The 13,088-nt window shown below is 40.2% G+C and overlaps 1 protein-coding gene across 1 annotated transcript in view; it reads right to left on the reverse strand.

Annotated features, from left to right (window-relative positions):
• Positions 1-13,088, reverse strand: part of stat5a (signal transducer and activator of transcription 5a) — a 94,779-nt gene that overhangs the window by 65,410 nt on the left and 16,281 nt on the right. Inside the window, 3 exon segments of the mRNA XM_073495011.1 lie at positions 1,578-1,882; positions 1,885-2,000; positions 2,235-2,311. Of these exon segments, the coding sequence (XP_073351112.1) occupies positions 1,578-1,882; positions 1,885-2,000; positions 2,235-2,311 (498 nt within the window).

Genomic DNA, 13,088 nt, shown 5'->3' on the forward strand with positions numbered 1-13,088 from the left:
ATAACATTTCAGGATCTTCTTGCTTTTACGAAGAACAAATGTTTTCATAGTAAATACCAAGGAGAAGCTTCAGGATGAAAACCACCAAGAATATGCCTTCATTTAGATTGAGTTGACAACAACCAACCAGTGTCTGTCAGTTTTCATACATACGCACATACATAAATACATGTTGTTTGTAGGAGGGCACACAGTGTTTGCCCACACCCACAGGGAATCTAATGACGGGGGTAACAGAGAATTAGCCAGTGTTTTGTGTCAGTTGCTAAGCAAACTAGGTCTGATGTGACAGAATGCAACTCTCCAGTGTGTCCCACCTACACGATCCTTCAGTCTCCACCAGAGACCCCATGACAAAGTCTGTCATCCTAACAGATGTTCCCTGTGTTGTAAAATCAAAGCATTCTTGCGCACTCAAAGCACAACATGTGGCAGCAGTATATAAAAATCATATGAGGAGAGCTTGCCTGTGTCGGCGTGTGGAAGACAAGTCAATTAACCTCCAGGAATGAGAGCACTAATTATTAGGGGTGTAACGATGGGATCGATGCATCGATTCAATAATGAACGAGCCGATAGCATCGATGCAAAGTGAAAACATTGATTCATGTTGCCGCCATCATTTGGATACACCTTTATTTTGAAGTTCCCATGGCATGTCTGCTTCACCGTTTCCCATCGATCGCAGGCCCTTGTATCGTATCGAATCAAAATCGAATATCGTAACGTTGTCCAAAGACTCGATATAATATCGCATCATGATGAAACCTGTAATTTACACCCCTACTAATTAGAGCTGGACAACCATTAAAAACACTAAAATCATACTCTGAAAGGGCTGTATGGAGGAAGACGACACACAAATCAGGTTTATGGGAGCCAAAAGTGTCAAAGTACATCAGATTCTGTTTGACCAAGACCTCCTTTCACTTTCATATTGTCAATTGTTAATGCACGTAATCCTCTCTGTGTGCTGCAACTCCACAAAAACTTTCACACTTGTATAAAATGTTATTGATTTAATTTGTTACTGGACTGGACAGTGGCAATGCTGCATTGAAGTAACAATAGCAACTGATTCAGGAGATTGCAGGCTCCTTTTGAGACGCATGCTTATCTGAAGAGTGTAGGAGTGAAAGTATTTTAAAATGATTACAGCACATCTAGCTCACTTCATGTCCAAGTGTCTGACATCACCCAGCACGCAGGGACGTCCACATGTGAAGGAGCAAAACACAGTGAATGTTCTGTGAAGATTTTGCCATTTGTTATTTATATTTCTGCTGTTTCTATATGCAGAGACATAATAATCTAATTTGGTGTAATCCCTTTACTCATCCTCTCGTCCTGCCAAACTTCCTCAGAGAGTTGCCAACATAAAAGCAGCTTAATTCTCGTTTATCTGGGGTGCACAGTGAAACTAAGGACCGCTGGAAGTGTGTGGACTAACTATTCACCGCACATCTGAATAGCCTTTTATAGCTTTTGTAAGGGCGCAGCCACTTGGTAAATTCCCCTTTGTGTCACCTTGAGAATGGTTGACAAGGAGAATTGAGTGTTTCAATCAACCAACCAACCTTCATGATGCCGCAAGGTGGGTTTCCAGCTCCCTGAATTCTCTCGGCGGAATTATCTCGGCTGCCACTCCCGATCCTGGGACTGCTGTTCTCCCTGTACCGTCCATTGGTGTAAACTCCTTCGGCCCCGTAGCCCTGGGCAGCGGCGGACACCTCCAGATACGCCCGGGTACCGGTTGGAGTCACCGCGGCCGCATCGCCGGTGACTCCCGCTGCGTTGGTCGCGCCCTGGGCCGGCGTGGAGCCGATGGCAGGATCCAAAAACTGTCCCGACACGGCATCTGAAGCGTGTACCCCTGCCATGATCCGCCGGTGTTACAGCAAAGCCCTCCCCTCCACGATGTAGAAACAGCCCATTTTCTCAAAACACGGTGGACTTGTTGACGTCCAGGCTGGCTCGTCTTCTTCAGCGGATCTTCAGAGCTGGTCCATCATCGGGGCGCACGGCGGCGTGTGGAGCCGGGCAGCGGACGGTCGGAACCGTCCTGCTGAAATAACGAGCACACGGTGGAGGCGACCTTCTCCGATTAGCTGTCCGAAGACCTTGTGCTCAAAAACACTGGAAACACTGACTTGTGCTGTGGGTTTTTGCTGCTGCCGTCTCTGCTCCCAGCTCACACTTTCGTCTCCGCGTCCTCAGAAATGTGTTTGGCTCACCACGTCCGCTCCAGAAGAGTCTCCGCTGCGCGCATCGCCTCGCGTCCCGCACTCTCTTTCTGCACTGAGCTTCCCCTCTCTCACGCATCCGCGGGACAAATTCAAGACTGCGAGGGCGCAATCGCAATGAGCCCAAACCCGCATGCACACACGAGCGCGTGTGCGTATAAATCCAGCATCTCGCGCGCGCAATCACAGTTTGATTCTTCAGGCGTGCGCGTGCACCATCTCGCTGCTACTTAAAGCAAACAGACTGGTGACAGTCTGTGAGCCCGAGGCTGAACATGAACATTTCATACACACATTAAGCTCTATATGTTTAATTATAAAGAGCATCAGCGTTATAGTTGATGTGAAGGAGCCGCAGAGCTCCTAACTCACTCATTAAGTCACCATGTAGCAGGCTGCACGCTCCATAAGAGGGAGCTAGGGACCCTGTTAATGAGGGACAATCACACACATCATAAAAACAGATAAATACAATTTGAAAAAGTGTATTTTTGTGATAGCACCTATAGAGAACCTTTAAAATCAGAGATTACAAAGTGCTTTGACAGAACAACAGCAGGACACTCAGGAAGATAATATAACAGGATGCATAAAAGCCAAACTAGTTGAAGTTAAAACAGGAAGCCAAAAAATAAACAAAAGAAAGCACAGATACATACATACACATACATTAAACCACCGACAGGCAGAGCAAACAACACCGACCACCCCGCACCCCCACAGTGCAAAGTAAGATGTCACAGCTTAACTTCCAACTAGTTTCTGTCCATCGTCTGCAGATCAGTAAATATGAAGTACAATTTTAAACCATTTACAATCTCACCAATTCAACTACCGATCAGGTTATCTTTGTCTTTTCTCCGTCCCAACAACTAACCTCAGTCTAGTGGCCTGCTGAGGGAAAGTTAGACAGAAACTAGGTATTTATTGTGGTAATTGGGGGTAATTAAAAAAAAATTCAAATGTGCTCCTTGATAATTACTACCTTCTTAGGATGGAATTTGCAGACCTGTAAAATGAAGTGTCACCCAAACCTCTTTAATTTGAACAACAATGGTTATAAAACAAATACAAAACACAGAGTTGTAGGAGTCATTTTCTGCAAGTGGTTCATGTGTCAAGAACTGCAGCAGCTATAACTTTGCTTGCCTTTTCATGGGCCAGTGGAACCAGAACATGCAGGTCCATTATTACAGATGTGAGGCTTCTGGTGCTGCAGCTCTGCAGCTCGATGATAAATGAGACAGTATTTCATTAAGCCTGATACTCATGGTCCACATTTGTCCTGCTGATGAGAATACTATAAACTTTCTGAAAGCCAGTGCATCTCTCTAACCTTCTGATTATTTGTTGTCCCACAACTTCAATGTCTCTCCTCCTTTTCCTCTCTCTTCACTCAGGCTCCTCTCTGGTGGACCACTGGCTGTCTGGACTTCTCTCTCTCCCCCCTGGCTGCTGGTCGGTGCCTCATCCATGTTTTGGATCTGAATCTTCATCCTCCAGGTGATTCAGCCTTTCCATTCTCTCTCTTTTCTTTGTGTGCATGCTGTGCTTGTGTCTCTCTTCTCTCTGTGTTTGTTTCCTTTCTCCTGTTGTGTGAATGGTGTGGGCTTTGCAATTTGTGTGTTTGTGTGCTGTGTCCTCTTTCTAGGTCTTCATGGTGGAGAGGAGGTCCCGTGGCTCGAGTTCAGTCGACCTCCCTGAATCCATATTCTTCATATCTAAAACTTTTCAAAAGTTTGGAATTGCCTGCCACAAAAGCTGGATTCTGCAAGGTCAGGGAACTGCTATATATCTTTTAAAGGTGATTTCATGGTTCTAGGTTGTAGAGAAAGTCTCTCTACAAATAGATTTTATTTTCATGAAAGGTTTGCAATACAATCTTTTGTACATGGACAACATAAAGCTGTATAATGGTTCCTCCAACCTGACAAATGAGAGAGCAGAAAGAGACAAACATACGTGCATGTGCGGTGTAATATCTATAACAAGGCGAGATTAACATGTGCTTTGCTTTATAGCAAAACTTCAAAAAGAAAATAAAAGGGTCCTCTGGGGTGAGCACTGATGAAATTGTATCACAGACTATCAGCTGCAACATAATATGCTGACAAATCACAGTTTAAATCTATTCAATGACTCAGCAGTTAGATTGATCTCTCAATCTACCCACTTAGCAGACTGCAGAGCATCCAAAGAAAAACGGGTTTCCAAAATATTTAGAGCCCAGTTGCAGAGCTGTGGTTCTATCATGATCTCTTTTGGACGGGATATTTGGAGTAAAAGAACAGAATGCTTCCCTGTCATCGACTAATCTAATTCTTCTTCTTTTGGGGCCAAAAATATTTCAAAAGTAAAATATAGATTTGCTATCTGAATTGCACTGTTTTATCTGTTTAAAGTATCCATTCTGACCGATATAAAAGCACTTGATTTGACTTGAGCCACGCTTCAGCGCAGTACATCAATGAGACAGTGTGTCCTTGTTTCATCAAGGTAATTTGTTGCGCTGTAGGACGGCACAGAGAACAGACGGATCAGATACTTTTCATCATGTAACTGCTATTGTAACTGTAATGATGGGAATCCTGCTCACAATACACACTCAAATACCTTGATCCTTGAGATCTGAGCGAGTGTAGCTCTTTTAAAATTACATCTACATCTAAATGAACGTAGAGGGGACAAACAAGAACAATAGTTGTACTAGAGCCTGAATATGCCTCTGGGGAGCCTTTTGTGGTTTATTCTATCTATTTATTTTTAAGATTGTTTTCCCGTACCATACATGCCGAGGAGAATAGTAATGGTTTATACAGAGCACAGTCCTCTGTAATTTCAGAGCATCACTCTTCATCAAAGACGCAAGGATTGTCTTCCCCCGCCCACCTCCCCTCTCCTTGAGTATCGATTTGAAGACAATCAGCAGGAAGAAACAACAGAGTGGAGACTGTAAATATTAGCCCCATTCATTTCAGATCGTGAATTAGAGAGTCTGTTGTTGTGCAACATCATGGCACGCAGTCCAACCCTGGCACCTCCTGTTCCACAAACCATAAAACTGAGCATCTGCTCACATCCCTGAGGGCAGGCCAAAATAAACTACAACAATGGAGGGTGTGACATTCAACGTCAGGCCAACTCACATCATCAGACGAGAGATGGCCAGTAAGCTGGGATAATGTAGCCCCTTTTATAACCCACTGAGGAGGCAAATCAAATCACAGCCAATTTGTATGAAAGGAGTCATGTGCAGCGGAGGGTGCGAGCTCAGCGTCTGATCCGAATTGTCAAATATGGACCGAGCCAAAGCAAAGTCGTCACATCATGGACAGACTAAATTCTATATTCAGACAGTTATCCTTCATGTAAATGCTGCAAACAAAGGGCAAATTCTAGCAACACCCACATGACACACAGCAGATACACCTCCCGTATAATCATCAGACAGGGATGGAGGAAATTAAAGTATTCTGTAAAGTAAGAGTACTGCAGTTTGTAAGTATAATCAGGAAAATGTACTGAAAGTATTCAGAGTAAAAGTACTCAATGGAGAAAAAGGTCCCCTGTGACTGTTGTACTATAATTTGTTATATCATTAGATTGTTATTACTCACATATTAATGTAAAAGCAGGAGTTTACTTGTAGTAGGTTGAGGTGGAGCTCATTATGATCTATAGGACTGTAACTAATAATTATTAATCTGCTCATTATTTTCTCAATTAAAGATCATTGTGATTTGTGAAATGTTGTGTTTTGACCCTCAGGGCCACCATATAATTGTCTCAACAATTACCCGGAGCCTAAAGTGACACCTTCACAATACTTGGTTCATCTAACCATCATCCAAACTTCAAATTGAATAAAAATACATTTAACTTATCAGAAAAACAGCAAATGTCCACTTTTGAGAAGCTGGAATTATGATTTTTTAAAAATTATTATTACTATTAAAATTGTTGCTAATACATTTTCTGTCATCACAATAACGTGCTCAACAAATAACTAGTGACCAAAGCTGTCAGATAAATGTAGTGAAGTACAAAAGGGCAATATTTAAAACAGTACTTGAGTAAATGTACTTAGTTACATTCCACCACTGCCATCAAATATGTTTGTCAGAGGGCGGAGACAAACTGTACAGTCTTATTCAAGCGTATCAGAGTTTCTATGTGGACATTTTCACAAACCTTGGTGGTGATAAGTGGCTTAATCTGCAGACATAACTCTCCCCCTCTCTAATCACATTTAGCCCTCTGAATGAGAGTGACTAACATGTTCTGTCGGAGCCAGGCTTCTCCTCAAGGACAGGTGGAATAGTAAGAGGTAGAAGTAAATGAAATCTGTGAATGTATGATGTGACAGAGGAAATGAGTGAGCAGGGGATGAAGGAATGGATGGCTGGTTGACTGAGGCATTAAATGCTTAGGAAGAGGAGGCTGGAGATATTTCATGGCCCCTTCTTCCCTTCTATCCTTCCCTCACTCTCGCTATCCCCCCTCCTTTCCCTCGTGATCTCTCAGGGTCATGTATTATGCATTCTCAGAAATAATTTAGCAAAAGGTTCTGCTTTTAAAAGCCTCCTCGCCTGGCCCAGCTGTCTCACTTTAATGTGAAAAGTCCTCTGACGACCTGTCTCCGAGCTCGACGATCAGCTCCATGTTGATTTAAACCGATCAGAGTAGTTCACATGAGTCCACGAGGCGTGACCACAATCGGCTTCGGTAAAGGTGCATCTTATCGATCCACTGACAAATACTGCATGTTCAGAGCACTGTAAAGCACTGCATTATTCAGTGAAAACATCAGGGCATGACAAATGACCAGATCAGGAATTATGAGAAGGAGTAAAACATTTGAGAGAGAAAGTGAAATATAGAATAGGCTGTATCAGCAAAATGTTTTTTTCTTCTTGTTTTCCATTGAGGTTTGCTTCAGTTTCCTGTGGCAGGATGTCTGCCATGGCTGTGTAGAGTAAGGCAACGCTCCCTTCTGCTGCAGCAGCTGTCAGGTTCAGACCAATGGATCTCCATCGCCTCATCCTCAGGCCTTTAACAGCCATCGTATTAATGACAGCTGGCTATTGATCAAGTTTTTTAATCCTAGCCTGCCGACAGGGAAAAAAGAAGAAAGGGTCACCTGGTCACACAGTCAGGATTTATTACCACACAAGATTTGTACAGAAAGTTTGTTGATTTGTTCACACCTTGTTTTTCTGTTCTTCATCTTTTTCTAACTTCAAAGAGACAAAAATTAAACCACAAAAACAAGAGTGTACTTCTCACAGATAGGCGAATAGCGTGTGAATAATGATACCTAATAGAGGAAGTTCATGCTGCTCACAGCTGGGGAGCAGAGGGTGTGTGTGTTCCTGAGCTTTGTCACCGCACTTCCTGTGCCTGCCCATGTGCTCATCAGTTCAACAGGAACAGAAACCATCTAAAGAATCTTTCCCACAAAGGCCTTTAATATAGTGTAGGTTTAACATTTTAATTCTACATTTATAGTGGCAGATCTGAACAAAGGACACCCCCGGCACCAGAAATTGGAAAAAAAACAAACAGATTATAATCTATTATCAAAGCTGACTGACAGGTCTGTAACATAATAGGACTAAATGCTACAAAAACAGCATCTGATTAATGTTTCATGATGCTGTAATAGACTTGTGTAAAAACAGGCCTGTAAAAGGCTGATTTTACATATATAATTCAAACTTGACCTGAGTTACAGTACATAATTAACCAGCTTGTTACTGTGAGCTTGTTTTATGGAAGTTTTTAATTACTTGTTGGTTTAATTACTAAATTAGAAGAAAAAGCCATGCAAAGATAGCAGGCCAGAGGCCAAGTGAGTAGATTTTAGGTGCTAATGGCATATGGCATACACAGTAGGACAAGGTCTGCAAAGCTACCACTTACACCTCCTCCTGTCTATTGTCTGTATGTTGGATATTTAGTCAATTTTGGGGAGGATAAGATTGTCTGGTCACACATGTATATAAAGCGGGATACCAATAATGACAAAGCGAGGACTAAACAAGCAGAATAACAGTCTACTGTGACATCTTTGCTGTACTTTGAGGGCAATAACATGCTGTAATTTGGGAATCAAAGGAGAATATTTCATTCACCTTTTTTTTAAAGAACCACTGCCACATTATGTGTTAAGCTTATATCAACTTTGAATTTGTTTAAGTGTTTTTCAAAAATTAATTACATGCCACTTAAATCATTAAATTATTACTGATTACTGACATGATCTCACCCCAAATCTGCTCAGTCACTGAATGGTTCCCCGTCTGATTTAATGGACTTTACTGACACCTGGTGGTGACAAGGTTTAGATGAGCTAAATACCAATGTGCTTCTTTGGAAAGAGATCATTTTTTCATCTAATTAATTTCAGTTGTGAGTTCTCAACTGTTTGCTGCTCTACTGTCTCAAATATTCAGTCATACGTCTCTTATAGGCCACATCTTTATGTCTGATTTATTCTACAGCTTGGTGGAAGATGTCCACATCTCCCAAACAGAATGCTGAGGACTTTATTTGACCAAAAAAACTGTGTTTAAAGACATTTGTCTGATACATGTATTATTAAATTAGATGTATGCATTTAATTAATGTTTATTTGTATCGTGACAAGTAGGCCTATGTAGCATAAAACTGACAGTCAGGATCCAGCTTGAGTTTATATATAAGAAAGGCTGTTGGACTTATATTAAAACCCCTACATAACACGGAGCCCCATGCACTCAGTTTGTAGTTTGAGAGATCTAATAAAGCCATTAAAAGGCCAAAATAACAATTATGAAAAAATAAAAACCCTGACATACAATAAATACAATTAAAGCACTAAAACAAAACAAAAAAATTCTCCTGATACTCCTGATATCTGATGTCCACAGAAACACAGCGAACATCAATAGGATAAAAAATCAAATACAATTCTCAGAACATCATCAACCAGTGAGTCCAACTCCCCCGATCATAAAGCTCTGTGCTACCAAGTAGAGACGATAGAGAAGTAAACGTGGGTCAACCTTATTAAATCTAAAGATAAGGAAATTAACATCAAACATTGGATATCTACATCAAAACTTAAAAGTAGGGAGCAACCAGAAACTGAGAAATAAATTGTCTAATAAACAGACCAAAGATTGTACAAATCAACACAAACAAGAGCAACACATGAGGCAACACTACAACTCAGGGACGCACAGAATTGGAATTTTGCCAATATCCAATATGTCAATATTTTCCTACTCAGTTCGGTTGTTGCCAATGCTGATATATGCACATATTTTTTTTCCATTTAACATTGAACATTAAGACTCTCCTGTAGTGGAAATAACATAATAATGCCTTCTATTATCGCGACAGCCCACTGGCAGCTGCAGACATACAATGTTTTTCAAAATGTGCACATTAACTAGACAAAGTAACATACCAGCTTGTCACAGCCTTTAGGGAAGAGCATAAACTGTGCTGTACTTCAACATCTGTCATTTTATCTCTTTCCTTTAATGGTTCTAACATTACAATAACAAATTGTATTGTATATGTTTCTCATTCATTATATTGTTCTCTAAATTTATGTGCATACCACATTGTAAACCTCCTTTGCAATACTGTACTTTATTACCACACAGCCATCAAGGTAAAACTTAATTTAAAACAGAATGGCACTTAGTAGAGTGCATACCTCCACCAAGGCCCAAAAGTCCCCTTTGATTTAAGTCGAGCCTAATCCAGTATCATGCTTGATAGCCCTGTATCACTCCAAATTTTAAACCACCCATAACCGCTTTCCATTAAACTTACCAGATCTAGGATCCACATCAGCTTGCACTCACTCACAGGAACCAGCCACGTATATGCGTATATGTATATGTTTTTTTGTTTGTTTTTTTCATCAAGATCCATGTATTATTCCCTGAGAAATTAACAAACAATGTTGGAAAACGATCCCGCAATGTTAAAGAAAGCAAGAAAGAAATCCCTGGATCCATCCCTTTATTCAGAACCACAGCAAAAGTTAATGGGGTCTATTCTGGGCTGAGACCAATCCTCCATCCAAGTTTTGTGGACATTTGTCCGGTAGTTTTTGTGTAATCCTGCTGACAAACCAACAAACGGACACAGGTGAAAACATAACCTCCTCAGCAGAGGTAATGCTGTTGTCATTTTCATATAAACAGACACTGATAACTCTATAAAGTACATTATGTAAGACCCACTGCTGAAGGAAAACCTTATGGATTCATTGTCACTTCAGATGCAAACCACCTACATCTATTTTAAAGCCCTTGTAATGAATGCAGGTTTAGTATCCTGGCAACAACCCACCACTGACCTCTAGGAGCCCTTTCCACCAGATTACAGTCACTGACCTGCACACATTTTCAGCCTTTGACATAGCAGCCTGTAGATAAGGTATAAATAATTAAAAAATGACTGGCATGCAGTTCATTTTAATAAACCATTATAATTAGTTTTTTCTCTTAAAGACGCAACCAATGAATTAACTGATAAAGAAAATCATTTAAGCAATAACCGGTCTCATTTTGTTATAATTCATACAATTTAGAATTTCTTATCACTTTTCCCAGAAATGACACCAGACAGGTAATTGGCATTTTAACTACAGCTCGAATACACGCAGACACACACACACAGAAAGAAATGTTTTTTTTTACATCCACCAGGTGGCAGAATAGAGCTTATTCAGGATATTTGTGACCAAGATAAAATTGCTGCTATTCTGGGTTGTGGAAAAAAGCATGCAGTTGGATGATGTGACAAGAAAAATAACTAAATAAATGAATGCACACTTCATCAATTTCACATTATCATTTCCTCCAGTTGACTTCCTGTACTTACCCTCCATTATGTTCAGATTTTAGAGTTGCTACATTTGAATGAGAATTCGTTTTTTCCCCTACATGCAAAGTTTAACATTACCTGTTTAACTATAGAAAATATCAATTTTTTTCTTTTTTTTTACACATTTACACAAACAATTTGTTTAGATTCAGTTTGGTGCATCAAGAGAATCAACCTGAATGCTCATTGCTCCAGTTTGTAAAGGTTAGACTGGCTCTGTGTGTTAATTGGGGCTGTCACGACATCAGACTTTCACAACATGATTATTGTAGCTGAAAGAATTCACAATAACGATATTATCGCGATATCTATCTGAACTGCAGGTAGAGTGTCTTGCTGTCATCTCCTCGGATGTGATGTTGTGTGGCAGTATAATAGCCACACACTGTGGTCGTAGGTAGCTGGTTAGTTACTGCATTGTGTGCATTACCACCACCTACTATGACAAAGCGAGAATGGAAAGGAACAGAAATTTTATAGGAGGCACGCGATTATTTACATAATATTATTATTTGTGTATGATTTACACAATATTAATATTTCACTTTTAAATATCAAGATTATGGTCAATCTCTGTATATCGTGACATCCCTAGTGTTAATGTAGCTGAAAGCATACAACTTTTAAAAGCTTCACAGAAAGGAATGGTGCCTTCAAGAACCATTGTGCAGATTGTGTCTCTAATGTTCCCACCTGATATAAACATGTAAAGCCTTTTCACAACTGAAGTAAGCGAGTAACTTGGACAAAAAATATTGAACATTGATCATTTTCTACATATTCTATTGTTAACTATCTGCAGTCTTAAGGTTGGCATTCATATTGTACAAAAATGTTAGGAAACAAATGACTGAGAGCACTGGAGATATTGAAAAAATGGAAAACAGTCTGCAGTGATTAAAAATTCTGATAAGATAAAGATAAAGCTCTTAACACATGAAACTAACGTATAAAGTATCACTGGGGATGCTGAAAATGAACGAACCTTCTCATCTGAAACATCTGGGAAAGAAAGTTTCTTCCAAGCAAAGCGTATGTTTTCATCGTAGCTTCATACAGTATACTGGTAAGTGCAATAATTTGTAAACTATTTCACATGTTGCAGTGTTTAAATAATGTAACGGTGTAAAGCAGTACATGAGTGCCTACACAAGAAATGCCAGGAGTCTCTCTTATACAATATATGGCACACTTACACACAACACTTTAACTAGGAGCCGGGACCTGGCATGCAGTTCATTTTAATCACCGTAATAATTAGTTTTTTCTCGTAAAGACGCTGCCAATGGATTACACACACACTTGACTGAATACTTTTACTCTGCACGATCCTGTTGATGAGCTTCTGGAGTGCAACATCTCTGACTCCGCTGCTTGGGGATTAAATGGATGGTGTTGACCGCACACATAAAAAAAAAAAAAAAGCATTTATTTTGTAGTGACATCAAAATCTTCTGTACTTCTACAGGTTGAGTTAAAATTATTTATAAAACTTTATTTTTCTTCTTTTCAACTCGACAGCTGTTTCTCTTGGAAAACCTCCAAACCACAAACATGGTACATACATTGAACAGCACACAGCGCCATCTATATCATCGAAAAATACACAGTCTACAGTGGAACAAAGCTTAAAAATGATGAGAATTGACGGTGATGAAGGATGATATCACAAGACTGCCCACGTAGCTTGAGATTTCAAAGACAGGAAAGAAAGCAAGATACAAAAAAATTGTTTGAAGGAGAAATGAAAAGATAGACGAGGGAATATGTTTAATACTGTAATGTCTGTCGGGCAAACACAAAAGTACATCATAAATTCTTCTCTGATTTCCAGTTCGTCTGTATCCTTTTTCAACCGGGACTTCTGGTGACACGAGACTTGAAACTTCTGCTCAGACTGAGGAGGTATTTGTACATAAATCCTCAACAGGGTCATGCAAAGGGGTTACATTCAAT

This window comes from Pagrus major, chromosome 23, assembly GCF_040436345.1.
Source record: "Pagrus major chromosome 23, Pma_NU_1.0".
Taxonomy (NCBI): Eukaryota; Metazoa; Chordata; class Actinopteri; order Spariformes; family Sparidae; genus Pagrus; species Pagrus major.